A 20,776-nucleotide genomic window follows, 5' to 3' on the forward strand; every position below is an offset into this window, starting at 1 on the left:
ATAATTTCTGCATCACCGCTCGAGAGGATTGGGCAAATCTATTCTGGTTATATTCTATGAGGTAGTTAAAAAACTCCTTGGTGGCAGGGCCCCGGGGGTGGATGAGATCCGCCCGGAGTTCTTGAAGGCTCTGGATGTTGTGAAGCTGTCATGGGTGACAGGCCTCTACAGCACTGCGTGGACATCGGGGACGGTGCCTCTGGATTCGAAGACTTGGGTAGTGGTTCCCCTCTTTAAGAAAGGGGACGGGAGGGTGTGTTCCAATTTCAGGGGAATCACACTCCTCAGCTTCCCTGGTAAGGTCTCTTCAAGGGTGCTGGAGAGGAGGGTCCGTCGGGAGGTCGAACCTCAGATTCAGGAGGAGCAGTGTGGTTTTTGTCCTGGCCATGGAATAGTTGACCAGTTCTACATCCTCGGCAGGATTCTCGGGGTGCATGGGAGTTCGCCCAACCAGTCCATATGTGTTATGTGGGCTTGGAGAAGGCAATCGACCATGTCCCTTGGAAGGTTCTGTGGAGGGTGCTTTGGGAGTATGGGGTTTCGAGCCAACTAATAAGGGTGGTTCGGTCCCTGTATCACCGATGCCAGAGTCTGGTCCGCATTTCCGGCAGTAAATCGGAACGTTTCCCAGTGAGGGCTGGACTCCGCCAAGGCTGCCCTTTGTCACCGATTCTGTTCATAATTTCTATGGACGGAATTTCTAGGCTCAGCCAAGGCATTGAGGGTGTCCAATTTGGGGACCTCGGCATCTTGTCTCTGCTTTTTGCAGATGACGTGGTGCTGTTGGCATCTTCAGGCCATGATCTCCAGCTCTCACTGGAGCGGTTCACAGCACAGTGTGAAGCGGTCGGGATGAGCTTCAGCACCTCCAAATCCGAGTCCATGGTCCCTCAGTCAGAAAAGGGTGGAATCCCCTCTCCGGATATGGGGTTAGGTCCTGCCCCAAGTGAAGTAGTTCAAGTTTCTTGGGGTCTTGTTCACAAGTGAGGGCTGGTGGGAGCGCGAGATTGACAGGTGGATTGGTGCAGCGTCAGCAGTAATGCGGACGGACTGTACCGGTCCGTCGTGGTGAAGAGAGAACTGAGCCAAAAGGCAAAGCTCTCGATTTACCGGTCGATCTATGCTCCTACCTTCGCCTATGGTCACGAGCTATGGGTCGTGACAGAAAGAACGAGATCCAGGATACAAGCGGCCGAAACGAGTTTCCTCCGCAGGGTGTCCGGGCTCTCCTTTAGAGATAGGATGAGAAGCTCGGTCATCCAGGAGAGACTCGGAGTAGGGCCGCTGCTCCTCCACGTTGAGACGAGCCAGATGAGGTGGCTCGGGCAACTCATCAGATGCCTCCTGGACGCCTCCCTAGGGAGGTGTTCTGGGCATGTCCCACATGTAGGAGACCCCGGGGACGACCCAGGATGCGCTGGAGAAACTATGTCTGTCAGCTGGCCTGGGAACGCCTTGGGATCCCCCGGGATGAGCTGGATGAAGTGGCTGGGGAGAGGGAAGTCTGGGAGTCCCTCCTAAAGCTGCTGGCCCCGCAACCCGACCGGATAAGCGGAAGAAGATGGATGGGTGGATGGATGGATGGATGGATGGATGGATGGATGGATGGATGGATGGATGGATGGTGACCAAACTGCCTTATGGACTCCAGGAAAAATGGATCTTCCCTGGTTCTAACTATAAAGAAGCAAATGGAGGACGGTTTGCACCGTTTGATTACTTGACAAAATTCATATGTTATGAGGCCAAGAAAAGAAATGATCCCAGCTTTGCCATTTGAAATACCACCACATCATCTGTCAGCTGGGAGTGCCCGTCCTAAATCCATCAAGAAGCCCATTGCAATTCACAAGATCAATGTCACTTACGCAGAGTCAAATGTCTCCAACAATCTGAGGAAGATCTGCCCAATCATGCACTCACCCACCCACTGAAGAAGTGCAAAGCCTTTAGAGCTGAAACTTTCGACGACAGAAAGATTTTTCTAAAAAAACAAAAACGGAATCTTCCTTAAGTGCCGTAGTTCAACCAACCATATGGCAAAGAACTGTACTACAATTGTGAAGTGTTTTGTGTGTGACAGCACCCAACATGTCTTAGCTATGCACCCGGGACCGGCACCTCGACCCACGACTCCTCTGACCTCACCCACATCATGGCGGGTAGGGAGAAGAGGTATAAAAACACGAGTGAGATTAACTCAAACTGCACAGCAGTATGCTGCACAGGACAAGTCGGACGGTCATGCTCCAAAATATGCCTGGCGAGATTACCAGAAAGACCACCCAAATGAAGCCGTCAAGGCCTTCATCGTGTTAGACGATCAAAGCAACCGATCATTGGCTAAGTCCACTTTCTTTGACAGGTTTGACATTCACACTAAGCCATATACTTACCAACTGAAAATATGTTCTGGTATCATGGAAACTTTTGGCAGAAGGGCCTCAGATTTTATTGTGGCGTCTCTCAATGCAAAAGTTACGATTCCCTTACCACCACTCACCGAGTGTAACGACTTACCTGATAATCGGTCCGAAATTCCCACACCAAATGCTGCCCTTCATCAGCCCCACCTGTTAAAAGTAGCAGAACACATCCCAAGCTGGACCCCACATCTGAAATCCTCCTGCTGCTAGGGAGAGACGTAGACAGAGCACACAAAGTACGGGAACAAATAAATGACCCCACCAATTCACCCTTTGTACAACACCTTGACCTAGATTGGGAGCTGGTCGGAGAAGTCTGTCTAGGGAACACACACAAGCCGAACGAAGACACCGAAGACAATCCAGCTGACCTGGCGTCATGGTCTGTTCCAGCAGCAAGACTCACACAGACAATGTAGTTCAACAGACCAACCTTCCTTCGCAAGCCCTCTACTCAGCCGGACCCAGCTCAGTTATTCAGTTTAGTCTCACCGGAGTCAGATGCAGAGGTCCGTCCAGTTGTGAAGAGCTACATCACCGATCTACAAGAGAAGGTTCCAGCACAGAGTGCTTTTAAAGGTTCTCCACATTCGACACTCTCCAATGAGCCATCGCACTCCTGATTCTTAAAGTAAGATCATTCGAGACTCCGACAGCCAAGTGTAAGGTATGGCATTACAGTCAATGAGCTTTCCCAAACAAGAAAGGTCATCATCAAAGCTGTTCAGAAGAATACCTTTGTGAAGGAGTTTGAAGCTCTGGAGAGAGGAAAGCAAGTTCCGCTATACAGCTACCTATGCTCTCTCAACCCAGTCTTACAGGATGACCTCCTCTGCCTTGGAGGCAGACTGAAGAATCCGTATGTGGCCATTGAACAAAAGAATGCTGTAATTCTCCCAAAGCAACACCACGTGTCCTTGCTTCTCACCAGATACCATAATGCCCAAGTAAAGCATCAGGGCCATCATTTAACAGAAGGCGCAATACAAGTTGCTGGGCTCTGGATCCTCGGAGGCAAGCGACTCATTAACTCAACTATCCACAAGTGTGTCATCTGTCGCAGACTTAGAGGATGAATGCAGGTACAACAAATGGCAGATTTGCCTGCAGAGCGCCTTACAACCTGCCCTCCCTTCACGTATGTGGGCCTGGATGTCTTCAGACCCTGCCACGTCTCCACCAGACGCACCAGAGGGACGCAACCTAAGAGCAAGTGCTGGGCCATACTATTCTGCTGCATGAGCTCCAGACCAGTTCAGATCGAGGTGATTACCTCACTGGACACCTGAAGTTGCATAAACGCGTTGAGGCGTTTCTTTGCCACTAGAGGACCAGCCAAACAACTGAGGTCAGACTGCGGCACAAATTTCATTGGAGCCTGCAAAACACTTTGGCTGAGTGCACATCAATCAAACAGCACGGTGCAGCGGAACCTGCACGAAAAAGGATGCTCCTGGGTGTTTAACCCACCTCATGCTTTAGACATTGATTCAATGCTCCGTGATCACAGCACTCGTCTAATTCACGAAGTTTTGTGTACACTAATGGCGGAAGTGACAGCAATTCTGAATGCAAGACCCGTAGTTCATCCTCACACCATCAATACTGTTAACACAAAAAGTCAGCGTCCCACCACCTCCAGGAGACTTCGCAGACAGAGACCTTCTCACGAAGCAGTGCAGACAAGTACAAGCCTCATCCAACTTGTTCTGGAACTGTTGGAGACAGGTGTACCTGTCAACATTACAAAGCCGCAAGAAATGGACAGAGTCCTACCACACCCTGCAAGAAGAGTGACATCGTCCTCCTTAAAGACAACCAAGCTGCCCGCAACAACTGGCCTTTGGCAGTGGTCACAAAGGCTATTCCAGGAGCAGACGGACGAGTCCGTAAAGTGAAATTAAAGACAGCAAACCAAGAACGAGCAAAGACTTACCTAAGACCAGTGACCGAAACTGTTTTACTCCTTCGTAAGGAGTGATGTTTCAATCGTAGTTCTCAGTTAAGTTTAATGTCATGTGTAGTCACGTGTAGTGACTTAACAGTGGTGACGCGCGGGAGTGTGTCACCATAAAGGCAGTATGTAGATGCTTTTATTTTGATATTTCCCATCATAAAGGCAGTATGTAAAGGCTTTTATTTTGATATAATTTCGTGTAACCTACCTACCGCTTCCTGCTTTGTTGTCAGTTACGTCCTGCCTGGTTTCTATCTGTTCAAAGAGTTTCAACAAACTAATTTCTGACCGTGAGGGATGTACAGAAGCAAAGTCGTGAGGACTTTTTTAAATTGATTAATTGTGAGATTAAATTGGGTTTAATGTTGAAAAAGAAGGTAATTAATCATTTAAAAAGATCGTTTTCATTTACATGTATTTAAATGCTATTAGCTATCATGCTAACGCTATGTGCTATGCTAACGCTACGTGCTAAAAACGGTCAAATCTTGCCCTGCTGTTGTGTGTGTGTGTGTCTCTCTCTCTCTCTCTCTCTCTCTCTCTCTCTCTCTCTCTCTCTCTCTCTCTCTCTCTCTCTCTCTCTCTCTCTATATATATATATATATATATATATATATATATATATATATATATATATTTTTATTTATTTATTTATTTATTTATTTATTTAGAGCAGTATATACACACACAGACTGCAACGGACAATCTGTCATGAAGTGAACGGAGCTCCGAGGGCGACCAAATGCAGCTTGGACCCAGGGTTTATGAAACGAACTCAAAAGACAGACTGTAGATGCTCGATAAAGGACGAGAATAACTGAACAGAAAGACGAGAACAGACAAGCAACTACAAAAACAAGAACCGAGAAGACATGAGACGCAAGCAATCCGACAGGGGAGTAAGGGGCACACAGGACTTAAATACAAGACAGCTAACGAGAGGCAGGTGAGGGTGATCACACTGATCAGGGAACAGGAGGGGACGGGCAAGCACACAGACACGCAAACCGAAATTATGACGACATTAAAACAAGGAAACGATCTGTGACAGATCTTGACAGTACCCCCCCCCCCCCTCCTAAAGGACAGCTCCCGACATCCCAAAAAAGAAAAAAATCCAAAACCGTCTAACAAGGGGCGGCAGGGAATGGGGAGGCTGCTGCACGTCACAGGCAGCCGAAGGCCGACTGAGTGACGGCCGATGGATCCGCGCCGCCGGAAATGGTGGCGACCGCAGCATCCGCGCCGTTGGAACTGGGTCGGGGGGAGGCCATGCGTCTTGCGCCGCTGGAACGCTTGTAGTCTCAAGCCCCCAACTGCACTTTTTATTATGCCAAATTAACCAGAGTGACGGGAGAGCAACATTTCAGAGAACGTGCTTATCTCGCCGAGATAAAGCGATTTCGGCAATAAAAATTAAAACGCGTGTAAAACATAAACCAAACGTTGAAAGTGGTTATTTCTTCATGTATAATGATCAACTCGATACTCCCTAGCCCCCAACAGCCCTTTTTGTTATAACAAATTAATCAGAGTGACGGGAGAGCGACATTTCAGAAAACGTGCTTATCTCTGCGAGAAAAAGCGATTTCGGCAATAAAAATTAAAAGGCGTGTAAAACATAAACCAAACGTTGAAAGTGGTTATTTCTTCATGTATAATGATCAACTTGATACTCCCTAGCCCCCAACAGCCCTTTTTATTATAACAAATTAACCAGAGTGACGGGAGAGCGGCATTTCAGAAAACGTGCTTATCTCGGTGAGAAAAACCGATTTCGGAAATAAAAATTAAAACGCGTGTAAAACATAAACCAAACGTTGAAAGTGGTTATTTCTTCATCTATAATGATCAACTTGATACTCCCTAGCCCCCAACAGCCCTTTTTGTTATAACAAATTAACTAGAGTGACGGGAGAGCAACATTTCAGAAAACGTGTTTATCTCGGCGAGAAAAAGCGATTTAGGCAATAAAAATTAAAACGCGCGTAAAACATAAACCAAACGTTGAAAGTGGTTATTTCTTCATGTATAATGATCAACTTGATACTCCCTAGCCCCCAACAGCCCTTTTTGTTGTAACAAATTAACTAGAGTGACGGGAGAGCGATATTTCAGAAAACGTGCTTATCTCAGCGAGAAAAAGCGATTTCGGCAATAAAAATTAAAACGCGTGTAAAACATAAACCAAACGTTGAATGTGGTTATTTCTTCATGTATAATGATCAACTTGATATTCCCTAGCCCCCAAGAGCCCTTTTTGTTATAACAAATTAACTAGAGTGACGGGAGAGCGACATTTCAGAAAACGTGCTTATCTCGGCGAGAAAAAGCGATTTCGGCAATAAAAATTAAAACGCGTGTAAAACATAAACCAAACGTTAAAAGTGGTTATTTCTTCATGTATAATGATCAACTTGATACTCCCTAGCCCCCAACAGCCCTTTTTGTTATAACAAATTAACTAGAGTGACAGGAGAGCGAAATTTCAGAAAACGTGCTTATCTCGGCGAGAAAAAGCGATTTCGGCATTAAAAATTAAAACGCGTGTAAAACATAAACCAAACGTTGAAAGTGGTTATTTTTTCATGTATAATGATCAACTAGATACTCCCTAGCCCCCAACAGCCCTTTCTGTTACAACAAATTAACTAGAGTGACGGGAGAGCGACATTTCAGAAAACGTGCTTATCTCGGCGAGAAAAAGCGATTTCGGCAATTAAAGTTAAAACGCGTGTAAAACATAAACCAAACGTTGAAAGTGGTTATTTCTTCATGTATAATAATCAACTTGATACTCCCTAGCCCTCAACAGCCCTTTTTGTTATAACAAATTAACTAGAGTGACGGGAGAGCGACATTTCAGAAAACGTGCTTATCTCGGCGAGAAAAAGCGATTTCGGCAATAAAAATTAAAACGCGTGTAAAACACAAACCAAACGGTGAAAGTGGTTATTTCTTCATGTATAATGATCAACTTGATACTCCCTAGCCTCCAACAGCCCTTTTTATTATAACAAATTAACCAGAGTGACGGGAGAGCGACATTTCAGAAAACGTGCTTATCTCGGCGAGAAAAAGCGATTTTGGCAATAAAAATTAAAACGCGTGTAAAACATAAACCAAACGTTGAAAGTGGTTATTTCTTCATGTATAATGATCAACTTGATACTCCCTAGCCTCCAACAGCCCTTTTCATTATAACAAATTAACCAGAGTGACGGGAGAGCGACATTTCAGAAAACGTGCTTATGTCGGCGAGAAAAAGCGATTTCGCCAATAAAAATTAAAACGCGTGTAAAACATAAACCAAACGTTGAAAGTGGTTATTTCTTCATGCATAATGATCAACTTGACACTCCCTAGCCCCCAACAGCCCTTTTTATTATAACAAATTAACCAGAGTGACGGGAGAGCGACATTTCAGAAAACGTGCTTATCTCGGCGAGAAAAAGCGATTTCAGCAATAAAAATTAAAACGCGCGTAAAACATAAACCAAACGTTGAAAGTGGTTATTTCTTCATGTATAATGATCAACTTGATACTCCCTAGCCTCCAACAGCCCTTTTTATTATAACAAATTAACCAGAGTGATGGGAGAGCGACATTTCAGAAAACGTGCTTATCTCGGCGAGAAAAAGCGATTTCGGCAATAAAAATCAAAACGCGTGTAAAACATAAACCAAACGTTGAAAGTGGTTATTTCTTCATGTATAATGATCAACTTGATACTCCCTAGCCCCCAACAGCCCTTTTTGTTATAACAAATTAACCAGAGTGACGGGAGAGCGACATTTCAGAAAACGTGCTTATCTCGCGAGAAAAAGCGTTTTCGGCAATAAAAATTAAAACGCGTGTAAAACATAAACCAAACGTTGAAAGTGGTTATTTCTTCATGTATAATGATCAACTTGATACTCCCTAGCTCCCAACACCCCCTTTTGTTATAACAATTTAACTAGAGTGACGGGAGAGCGACATTTCAGAAAACGTGCTTATCTCGGCGAGAAAAAGCGATTTCGGCAATAAAAATTAAAACGCGTGTAAAACATAAACCAAACGTTGAAAGTGGTTATTTCTTCATGTATAATGATCAACTTGATACTCCCTAGCCTCCAACAGCCCTTTTTATTATAACAAATTAACCAGAGTGACGGGAGAGCGACATTTCAGAAAACGTGCTTATCTCGGCGAGAAAAAGCGATTTCGGCAATAAAAATTAAAACGCGTGTAAAACATAAACCAAACGTTGAAAGTGGTTATTTCTTCATGTATAATGATCAACTTGATACTCCCTAGCCCCCAACAGCCCTTTTTGTTATAACAAATTAACCAGAGTGACGGGAGAGCGACATTTCAGAAAACGTGCTTATCTCGCGAGAAAAAGCGTTTTCGGCAATAAAAATTAAAACGCGTGTAAAACATAAACCAAACGTTGAAAGTGGTTATTTCTTCATGTATAATGATCAACTTGATACTCCCTAGCCCCCAACACCCCCTTTTGTTATAACAATTTAACTAGAGTGACGGGAGAGCGACATTTCAGAAAACGTGCTTATCTCGGCGAGAAAAAGCGATTTCGGCAATAAAAATTAAAACACGTGTAAAACATAAACCAAACGTTGAAAGTAGTTATTTCTTCATGTATAATGATCAACTTGATACTCCCTAGCCCCCAACAGCCCTTTTTGTTATAACAAATTAAACCAAAGGTTGAAAGTTGCTCTCCCGTCACTCTAGTTAATTTGTTACAACAAAAAGGGCTGTTGGGGGCTAGGGAGTATCAAGTTGATCATTATAAATGAAGAAATAACCACTTTCAACGTTTGGTTTATGTTTTACACGTGTTTTAATTTTTATTGCCGAAATCGCTTTTTCTCGCCGAGATAAGCACGTTTTCTGAAATGTCGCTCTCCCGTCACTCTGGTTAATTTGTTATAATAAAAAGGGCTGTTGGAGGCTAGGGAGTATCAAGTTGATCATTATACATGAAGAAATAACCACTTTCAACATTTGGTTTATGTTTTACACGCGTTTTAATTTTTATTGCCGAAATCGCTTTTTCTCACCGAGATAAGCACGTTTTCTGAAATGTCGCTCTCCCGTCACTCTAGTTAATTTGTCATAACAAAAAGGGCTGTTGGAGGCTAGGGAGTATCAAGTTGATCATTATACATGAAGAAATAACCACTTTCAACGTTTGGTTTATGTTTTACACGCGTTTTAATTTTTATTGCCGAAATCGCTTTTTCTAGCCGAGATAAGCACGTTTTCTGAAATGTCGCTCTCCCGTCACTCTGGTTAATTTGTTATAATAAAAAGGGCTGTTGGAGGCTAGGGAGTATCAAGTTGATCATTATACATGAAGAAATAACTACTTTCAACGTTTGGTTTATGTTTTACGCGTGTTTTAATTTTTATTTCCGAAATCGCTTTTTCTCGCCGAGATAAGCAGGTTTTCTGAAATGTCGCTCTCCCGTCACTCTGGTTAATTTGTTATAATAAAAAGGGCTGTTGGGGGCTAGGGAGTATCAAGTTGATCATTATACATGAAGAAATAACCACTTTCAACGTTTGGTTTATGTTTTACGCGCTTTTTAATTTTTATTGCCGAAATTGCTTTTTCTCGCCGAGATAAGCACGTTTTCTGAAATGTCGCTCTCCCGTCACTCTGGTTAATTTGTTATAATAAAAAGGGCTGTTGGGGGCTAGGGAGTATCAAGTTGATCATTATACATGAAGAAATAACCACTTTCAACGTTTGGTTTATGTTTTACACGCGTTTTAATTTTTATTGCCGAAATCGCTTTTTCTCGCCGAGATAAGCACGTTTTCTGAAATGTCGCTCTCCCGTCACTCTGGTTAATTTGTTATAATAAAAAGGGCTGTTGGAGGCTAGGGAGTATCAAGTTGATCATTAAACATGAAGAAATAACCACTTTCAACGTTTGGTTTATGTTTTACACGCGTTTTAATTTTTATTGCCGAAATCGCTTTTTCTCGCCGAGATAAGCACGTTTTCTGAAATGTCGCTCTCCCGTCACTCTAGTTAATTTGTTATAACAAAAAGGGCTGTTGGGGGCTAGGGAGTATCAAGTTGATCATTATACATGAAGAAATAACCACTTTCAACGTTTGGTTTATGTTTTACACGCGTTTTAATTTTTATTGCCGAAATCGCTTTTTCTCGCCGAGATAAGCACGTTTTCTGAAATGTCGCTCTCCCGTCACTCTGGTTAAAGTGTTATGAAAAAAAAGGCTGTTGGGGGCTAGGGAGTATCGAGTTGATCATTATACATGAAGAAATAACCAATTTCATCGTTTGGTTTATGTTTTACACGCGTTTTAAATTTTATTGCCGAAATCCCTTTTTCTCGCCGAGATAAGCACATTTTCTGAAATGCCGCTCTCCCGTCACTCTGGTTAAAATGTTATGAAAAAAAAGGCTGTTGGGGGCTAGGGAGTATCAAGTTGATCATTATACATGAAGAAATAACCACTTTCAACGTTTGATTTATGTTTTACACGCGTTTTAATTTTTATTGCCGAAATCGCTTTTTCTCGCCGAGATAAGCACGTTTTCTGAAATGCCGCTCTCCCGTCACTCTGGTTAAAGTGTTATGAAAAAAAAGGCTGTTGGGGGCTAGGGAGTATCGAGTTGATCATTATACATGAAGAAATAATCAATTTGATTGTTTGGTTTATGTTTTACACGCGTTTTAAATTTTATTGCCGAAATCGCTTTTTCTCGCCGAGATAAGCACGTTTTCTGAAAAGCCGCTCTCCCGTCACTCTGGTTAAAGTGTTATGAAAAAAAAGGCTGTTGGGGGCTAGGGAGTATCGAGTTGATCATTATACATGAAGAAATAACCAATTTCATCGTTTGGTTTATGTTTTACACGCGTTTTAAATTTTATTGCCGAAATCGCTTTTTCTCGCCGAGATAAGCACGTTTTCTGAAATGCCGCTCTCCCGTCACTCTGGTTAAAGTGTTATGAAAAAAAAGGCTGTTGGGGGCTAGGGAGTATCGAGTTGATCATTATACATGAAGAAATAACCAATTTCATCGTTTGGTTTATGTTTTACACGCGTTTTAAATTTTATTGCCGAAATCGCTTTTTCTCGCCGAGATAAGCACGTTTTCTGAAATGCCGCTCACCTGTCACTCTGGTTAAAGTGTTATTAAAAAAAAGGCTGTTGGGGGCTAGGGAGTATCGAGTTGATCATTATACATGAAGAAATAACCAATTTCATCGTTTGGTTTGTGTTTTACACGCGTTTTAAATTTTATTGCCGAAATCGCTTTTTCTCGCCGAGATAAGCACGTTTTCTGAAATGCCGCTCTCCCGTCACTCTGGTTAAAGTGTTATGAAAAAAAAGGCTGTTGGGGGCTAGGGAGTATCGAGTTGATCATTATACATGAAGAAATAACCAATTTAATCGTTTGGTTTATGTTTTACACGCGTTTTAAATTTTATTGCCGAAATCGCTTTTTCTCGCCGAGATAAGCACGTTTTCTGAAATGCCGCTCTCCCGTCACTCTGGTTAAAGTGTTATGAAAAAAAAGGCTGTTGGGGGCTATGGAGTATCGAGTTGATCATTATACATGAAGAAATAACCAATTGCATCGTTTGGTTTATGTTTTACACGCGTTTTAAATTTTATTGCCGAAATCGCTTTTTCTCGCCGAGATAAGCACGTTTTCTGAAATGCCGCTCTCCCGTCACTCTGGTTAAAGTGTTATGAAAAAAAAGGCTGTTGGGGCTAGGGAGTATCGAGTTGATCATTATACATGAAGAAATAACCAATTTCATCGTTTGGTTTATGTTTTACACGCGTTTTAAATTTTATTGCCGAAATCGCTTTTTCTCGCCGAGATAAGCACGTTTTCTGAAATGCCGCTCTCCCGTCACTCTGGTCAGAGTGTTATGAAAAAAAAGGCTGTTGGGGGCTAGGGAGTATCGAGTTGATCATTATACATGAAGAAATAACCAATTTGATCGTTTGGTTTATGTTTTACACGCGTTTTAAATTTTATTGCCGAAATCGCTTTTTCTCGCCGAGATAAGCACGTTTTCTGAAAAGCCGCTCTCCCGTCACTCTGGTTAAAGTGTTATGAAAAAAAAGGCTGTTGGGGGCTAGGGAGTATCGAGTTGATCATTATACATGAAGAAATAACCAATTTCATCGTTTGGTTTATGTTTTACACGCGTTTTAAATTTTATTGCCGAAATCGCTTTTTCTCGCTGAGATAAGCACGTTTTCTGAAATGCCGCTCTCCCGTCACTCTGGTTAAAGTGTTATGAAAAAAAAAAGGCTGTTGGGGGCTAGGGAGTATCGAGCTGATCATTATACATGAAGAAATAACCAATTTCATCGTTTGGTTTATGTTTTACACGCGTTTTAAATTTTATTGCCGAAATCGCTTTTTCTCGCCGAGATAAGCACGTTTTCTGAAATGCCGCTCTCCCGTCACTCTGGTTAAAGTGTTATGAAAAAAAAGGCTGTTGGGGGAGAGAGAGAAAGACAATGTGGCTCGCTTTGATGTCTATTGTTATGCAAATGTAGCAGGTGTTTATGCTAACTTGCGTGACATCCGGTCAGGTGTCACATCCTGTGTCAGGTGTCACATCCTGTGTCAGGTGTCACATCCGGTCAGGTGTCACATCCTGTGTCAGGTGTCTCATCCTGTGTCAGGTGTCACATCCTGTGTCAGGTGTCTCATCCTGTGTCAGGTGTCACATCCTGTGTCAGGTGTCTCATCCTGTGTCAGGTGTCACATCCGGTCAGGTGTCTCATCCTGTGTCAGGTGTTACATGGTGATGCTCGTCCCATCCGGTCAGGTGTTCTATCCTGGTGTCAGACAGAGAGGCGTCATCTCGTGCGTCAGACAGAAAGGCGCCATCTTGGCTGGCCAAGATGGCGTCTTCCTGGTTGTCGCGGGGGGAGATGCCCCTATTGGTTATTGCGGCCGGCGGCATGTCTGGACATGTATTTTTTACTTTACCAAGCTATTTTAGCTATTTTATCTATCGCCATATTGGTCATGGTTAATATTACGCAGGTGTGCATGCTAAACATGCTAATGTGTTTGATGGCCTGATGGTGCATGTATTGGGGGGTATCACCAGTCAATGTGTAAATTGATGAAAGCGGATGAAGACAAACTGTCTTCATTTTACCAGTTCGCATCACATATGATGTGTAAATGGATGAAGGTGGATGAAGACGAGCCGTCTCCGTTTTACCAGAGTGTTTTTGCATCACATAACCTCGGAGGTGTGACATTTCCCCCAGCTAAGTTTGAAGGGCTGATGAAGACAAGCCCCTCCACCAATCATTAGCTTTAGCAGAGTGTTTTCACATCACATGACCCCGGGGGGTGTGCTCTTTTCCGCCCGCCAAGTTTGAAGTTAGTTTGGGGCAAACAACCATCAATCATTTGAGAGAGCAGACCGGCGTAGAAGCTCTGAGCAGCTGAGTCGGAGAGTGCTGAATACTGTACCGAGATGGTTAAAGGTGAGTGTTGCTAGTTTTTTACATTACATAAATGGCGATTACATTAAGCTTATTATCAGGCACTAAGGTTATTTGTAAAAACATGGTGTAATGTTTATGTATTGTGTCATAGATATCATCGTTAATGCTGATGTTCATGATCCTCGTAAGTAAATGATTTATGAGTTTATTTACATGAATATATTACTCTTATTTTTTCTACTTTATAATACTTTTTTTCATTCACCTACAGCCCCATTCAACGATGATCTTAGCGGGGTTTTTCTTACACAATCAGACTACGGTGAGTGAATGTGGTATTCATCTAGGGTTGTTAATATAAATGCTACTGGTTTAAGATTTATTTTATGTATGTACCAGACCTCATAGCCGCCGCTGAAGAGGATATCAGAAAAAACGGGCTGTCGACAGAAGCTGATTCAAAAACAGCGCAGGCATTAGCAGACATCTCTCAACGGTGTTTCAAAATACCTGAGCCGCAGGAGTCAAGCGCACCAGTGTCACGTGCTAGCATTGGACCTTGTGCAGAGCGGCAGAAGGTGGAGCCGGAAGCGTTGACTGACACAGAATTGGCGGATGCTTTAAGTGCATACGAAGGTGTGAACCACCCTCACGAATCGACAAACAAAGTTAAAGGTATACTTTTTTTATATGTTATCATTCGACTAACTATTTTTTGCTATTATAGCTGTTTTACTGATTTTAAATATCTACCCTCCAGCCAAACGCCGTTTCACGAGTCGTGGGTTTCAAAAGGAAAGGAGGAGGAGGAGGAGGAGCCGCTGGGCCGCCATCTACAACGCGAGCCGTCAGACCAACAGCGCGCGAGAGTCGGCACGCGAGGGTCATCACCATAACAATAGAAGACAAGAGTGTGGTGGTAACTGCATTTACAAAAGTCGACTCCAAGAGTCTTTTAGGGTTATACGAATCCTGACGAAATTGGCTGAATCAACTTAGATCACTGTTTGTACTATTTCTGTTGTGTTTTTTTAAAGAAATATAATGGAGCGTTGTAACCTGTCGTCAACAGAGTCAGATTTCCTAACAAGCATGAATGAAATAGATTTGCAACCATGTTCTGAAACGGGTACAAACCAAAGAAGTAACGCATCTGAGTTAGATTTGCTTAGCGTTAACAATGATATTGATTTGCTATCGGCTGATGCGTCTGACGGTCATGTGTCAGATCTGCTCTTGGTTCTCAACAATATGAATGCTGCTGTGTCGGGGGGTGAGAGCCCCCTAACCCCCGATTTGCTTACACATTTACAAACTGCCGTAGATGATTTGAACAATCAAAGTTTGAACGAAGGTAGACAGAGTCCTACACAGATCCCGCCACAATTGGTAGAAATTATAGAGGAATTAAACAACCATGCTAATGATAACAACGGCCGTATCAGTCCTGACATTCCTATACACCTGCTAACTATGATCAGAAATCTAAATACACAGCCTATGGTTGACCAGTTGCCCGTTAATCCTGTTGACCCTCTTCCATCTGCTATCGAAGTCGACACACCAACATTTCAACACATGCCTCACCAACCTAGCAACTGTTCTGTAATAATTGATCATCAAATAGATGTTATCGATGCCGACACATCAACATTTCAACACAGGCCTCACCAACCTAGCAACTGTTCTGTAATAAACGAGCATCAGATTGATGCTAATGATGCTAATGATGAAAACACACACACAGATATGTTTGCGAATAATGTCAATTCCCAACAAGGTGGTTCTGTTGTAGTTAGCAGACCGCATTTCAATAATGTGGAGGTAAGGAACCAGCTAAATATACCATCACAAACGAACATCAATGATTTTGCAACCTTATACCTCCAGATTGAGGATAAGATCGATGATGTCATGCGTGAGGTGGATAGGCTGGCACAACAAGGTGATGTGATTCAGGTTGAGTTAGTGGGTGGTAATGAGAGAGCGCATATCTACAGGCAAAAGAGTGACATAAACTCTATCAGAGATAATGTAACAGACATGCTCGAACGTCTAGCTCAATCAAACACAGAGCTTCTTGCCGACGACAGCTTAGAGCTTGTTGTGCAAATAGTCACACCGTTACAAGGTGGTGGTGGAATGCGGCGCAGGCTGGTAAACAGTACCAACAGAGAAATTTTGAAGTTGAAAAAACGGCATTTACACATACCCCGTAACAAAGACAACAAGCTATGTTTTGCTTTGTCACTAACCTATCTGCTAAATAACACACTAACAGCAAAACAGGCCACAAGGCATGCACGACTTTTACACGAGAGTGTAGGGTTGAATTGCCAGACACCTGTGAGTCTAGGGGATGTCCACAAATTTGAAAAAATCCTCAAACGGAAAATAATTGTAATGTATCGAAAAGAGGATTGTCGTCCGATGACTTTTTTTGACACGCATTACCCCGCATCAGATGAAGACACTTTATTTGTCTTACTACTCGAGGGTCATTTCTATGGTGTGAAAGCTATAGAGGGGTTTGTTGGTCACGCTTACTTTTGCAGACATTGCTATAAGGGGCACGAGAATTGGCATCAACACCGTTGTGCAGGGCATTGTGATGTTTGTCTCGACCCGTTTTGTAAACAAAAGCGGTTTAAGCGAATCATCTGCCCTGATTGTAACAAAACTTGTCGTAATGAGGAATGCTTTGCCAAACATAAAGAGGCCCGGGTGGCGAATCGTGTGAGCAACTGCAGCTCATACAAAAAATGCATCCAATGTGGTCTGCAATATTATGTGAAAGCTGATGGCACAGGTGCTAAACATCGCTGCCCTGTTAACAGGTGTACTGTCTGTGACGAGGTTTTGAGTCAAAACGGTGTTCTGTTAAACCCTCATGTGTGTTACATTCAGCCCATCAAGCCTCAGCCACCTTGCAAAGATGTAGTCTACTACGATTTTGAAACCTATGTAGATACAGATGGTTTCCACAAACCTTTTCTCATCTGCTGTAAATCAAATAGATTGGAGAAACATTGGTTTGGTGACGAATGCGTTGATGATTTTCTTAGTTTTTTTCGAAACCCCCGGTTTAAACAAACGACATTTGTCGCGCATAATGCGAGAGGTTTTGATTCATACATCTTGATAAAGAGAATGCTCGAACTCGGTATCAAACTTGACATTCTGATGCAAGGGAGTAAAGTTTTGTCATTTGTCGATTTAGACATGAAATCTCGATATATAGACTCTCTCTCATTTCTGACCATGCCCTTAAGTGCGATGCCTAAGGCCCTCGGGTTTGAAGATAAATCAAAGGGGTATTTTCCGCACAAATTCAGCTCTTTAGAACATCTAAACTATGTAGGGTGTTACCCTGACCGTGCACACTACGGTGTCGATCGGATGTCACCCTCTCAACGAGCTAAGTTTGATGAATGGTACGACAATGAAGCTAATGGTGTGTTCGATTTTGCTGAGCAGGCGATAGCCTATTGTAAGAATGATGTTGACCTGTTAATGTTGGGGAGTGAGAAATTCAGGGGTGAGTTTTTTGAAGCCACAGGAACAGATCCATTCAAAGCTGTGACAATTGCGTCGGCGTGCATGAATGTTTTTCGCGCTAACTTCCTCACCCCCCAAACACTAGCCATCACACCTTCAGACAACTATATGCGTCAGTATAAAGCCTTCTCACATGATGCTATACAATACCTGCTATGGATCATGCATAGCCAGAATATTCACATCAGACATGCGTTGAACGGTGGTGAGGTCATGATAGATAAGTACACTGTGGATGGTTATACCGAAATTGACGGTGTAAAAGTAGTGTTTGAGTATTTTGGTTGTTATCACCATGGCTGTTCAGAATGCTACGATCTTACCAAAATATGCCCGACAACAAAACGCCCCTTTCAGGAGAGGTTTGATAGCACCCAAAGGAAAATTCAGGAACTACAGCTTAAACAGGATGTGCACCTTGTAATCATGTGGGAGCACGAGTGGTTGCAGATGAAAAAGGTGAACATACAGGTGAAGGAATTCCTGAAAAAGGCCAAATTCCCCACACCTCTCAAGCCGAGGCAAGCCCTCTTTGGAGGTCGAACAAACGCGTTTGTTTTAAGATACACAGCAGAACCTGACGAGCGTGTGTTGTATGTTGATGTAACGTCATTATACCCTTACATAAATAGCACAGGCATCTACCCCATCGGGCATCCGACGATTATCCATGATGGTTTTAAAGACCCCAGATCGTATTTCGGCTTCATCAGCGCCACAGTCAACCCACCACGTGGTTTGTATTTGCCGATCTTACCCTTCAAAACAGCTAAAGGTAAACTTGTCTTCACACTGTGTCGTACATGCGCTGAGCTCAATAATCAACAAACAGCATGTAGACATGATGATGATCAAAGATCGTTAACAGGTGTTTGGACAACCCCTGAATTTGTTAGGGCACTTGACCTTGGCTACACGGTTGCAAGTATTACAGAAGTATGGCACTACACAAGAACAAGCGACACAATTTTTCAGGGTTATATGCGCACATTTCTTAAAGGTAAACAAGAGTCTTCAGGTTATCCGGCTCACGTGGTCAACCAAGCTGATAGACAAAAATACGCAACTCACCAGGGTATCCAGCTCGACCCTTCTAAAATTGCTGTAAACCCAGGAAAAAGACAAGTGTCAAAACTCTGTCTAAACGACTTGTGGGGTAAGCTCGCGCAGCGTGAGAACATGGCAAACACCAAAATTGTGACAAAATCTGAGGAGTTTTTTGAACTTCTGTTTTCAGGCCTGTACGATGTGAGGTTTTTCCACTTCATTAGTGAAAAGCTTTCGATTGTACAGTATTGTCTCCACACAAACACAGAGATACCTGCGTCAAAAACATCAAATGTGGCTGCAGCGTGTTTCACGACAGCCTATGCACGTTTGAAAATGTATAGCTATTTGGAGGTTTTACAGAGGAGAGTGCTTTACACAGACACCGACAGCATCGTGTACACTGTGAAACCGGGTGAGAGTGTTCTTCCTCTAGGGGATTATCTGGGTGATTTGACAGATGAGCTCTCGAATGACACCATTCAAGAATTTGTCTCTGCAGGGCCAAAAACGTACGCTTACCGAACGAGGGAGACAGGTCGCGTTGTAATGAAGGTTAAGGGGATCACGCAGACTCACGAGAGCGGTCAAAACATCAATCTCGATAGCATGCTCGGTTTGGTTCAGGGTTACATTGACACAGCAGGTGCCCACTCAGATGTGCTATACGCCCCCCAACACAGCATTGTTCGTGATAAGAGGGGGTTTCATCTCAGAAACACGTCATTCTCCAAACGGCTTCGTGTGGTCTGTGATAAAAGGAGGTTACTCGAGCGAGGCACCACTGAACCCTTTGGTTATTGACAACTCTCTATCCATACGTGTGTGTGTGTGTGTGTGTGTGTGTGTGTGTGTGTGTGTGTATGCGTGTGGAAATGGCTTTTAATCAGGTTGATTTTGACCCTAGATTAGAACTTCCTTTTTCATCTTTAGTAGCAGGGCCTTCTGGTTGTGGCAAAACCTTTTTTGTAAAAAATGTATTGGAAAATCCTGAACATGTTTTGAGAAAAAAACCTGATAATATTGTGTGGGTCTACACATCATATCAACCGATGTACAATGAGCTCAAAAGGTTGAATAAAGAAATCACATTTATCAAAGGACTGCCTGAATCTTTTGATGACGAGAAGCTGTTCCCGCCGCAACAACATCATCTGCTGATTTTGGATGACATCGTCTTCCAGGCTTCAGATAATCCAGAAGTGGTTCGAATATTCACTCAATATCGACATCATAAAAATTTAAGCGTTATAATGCTGACGCAGAATGTATTCCACCAGGGGAAATTCAGCCGCACAATCAGTTTAAACAGTAATTATTTGATTTTGTTCAAAAACCCGCGCGATAAATTACAAGTGAATGTTCTGGCAAATCAGATTTGCCCTAGCAATCGGAAGTTTTTCCTAGAGTGTTTTGAGGATGCTACAAAGGACCCGCATGGCTATTTACTGATAGATTTGACACCATCTTGTCCAGAACAATATAGACTGCGGACAGGTGTACTACATAACCAGTGGCCTACTGTTTATATCCCTAAACAATAAAACCATGACAAAACTATTAAAAACAAACGCATCGCTACTCCGCTCTCTGTTTACATCCAAACCTGCCAAACGTAAGCATTTACTCCTTAGAGGTCCTGCTAGTCTAGTGAAAGCATTGTGTGAGATTGCTTTGAATCTTTTGAAAGGGCATATCCCTCTAAAATCAAAACATTATCAAAAACTTCAAAAACAAAAGAAAAACATCCGCTTTCTGGCTGATAAGAAAAATACGTTGAAGAAGAAAAGAGCTGTGTTGGTTCAGAAGGGCGGTTTTATACTACCACTGCTGGCCGCTTTTGCACCTGTTCTGGGGAGCCTCGCCGGCGCTTTCATAAACAAATGAGAAATGAGTTTGAAAACAGCCCAAAAAATGTACATGATCTCACCCTATCAGCTAGAGAAGCTAAGCCGACCTGCACCAACCATACGTGATACGCTTGAAAATGATCTCGATCGTGAAATGAAACAGGTTTTGGAAAATAAAAATTTAAATCAATATGAGAAAATCAAAATGTATCAAACTCTGCTACAACGTTACATGGGTGTGGTGAAACAAAAGGACATCGAACGAATACCTATCACGATTCAAAGCGATGAGAGGGAGACGGTTGAAAGAAAGACTTTTGAGAAGACAACCGATGGAGATTGGGGAGATATTCTGGATGCCATCGGACCCCGTTATCGTCGCAACGCCAGCTATGTGCTGAAAAGATTGTCGGCCGCTGACATGAAATGGACACCGCTAAATGAATTTATTTTTAAA

General features: G+C 42.9%; 1 protein-coding gene across 1 annotated transcript; it reads left to right on the plus strand.

The window, feature by feature from the left end:
• The first annotated feature begins 4,642 nt into the window (after positions 1-4,642).
• On the plus strand, positions 4,643-19,553 carry LOC147061431 (uncharacterized). The gene is made up of 6 exons (XM_085922602.1): positions 4,643-4,760; positions 13,791-13,903; positions 14,016-14,048; positions 14,136-14,186; positions 14,264-14,539; positions 14,625-19,553. The coding sequence occupies exons 2-6, from the start codon at positions 13,894-13,896 to the stop codon at positions 14,861-14,863; spliced, it is 609 nt and encodes a 202-aa protein (XP_085778728.1). The 5' UTR covers positions 4,643-4,760; positions 13,791-13,893; the 3' UTR covers positions 14,864-19,553.
• Positions 19,554-20,776: the final 1,223 nt, after the last annotated feature.

The sequence above is a fragment of the Syngnathus leptorhynchus genome, chromosome 1 (assembly GCF_054491065.1).
Source record: "Syngnathus leptorhynchus isolate UIUO chromosome 1, UIUO_Slep, whole genome shotgun sequence".
Taxonomy (NCBI): Eukaryota; Metazoa; Chordata; class Actinopteri; order Syngnathiformes; family Syngnathidae; genus Syngnathus; species Syngnathus leptorhynchus.

Bases quoted from the DNA above. Each gene is read 5' to 3' on its own strand.
- LOC147061431 (XM_085922602.1), top strand. The intron at 14,049-14,135 runs GTAAGTAAATGA...ATTCACCTACAG, and splicing joins TGCTGATGTTCATGATCCTC to CCCCATTCAACGATGATCTT. The intron at 14,540-14,624 runs GTATACTTTTTT...TCTACCCTCCAG, and splicing joins ATCGACAAACAAAGTTAAAG to CCAAACGCCGTTTCACGAGT.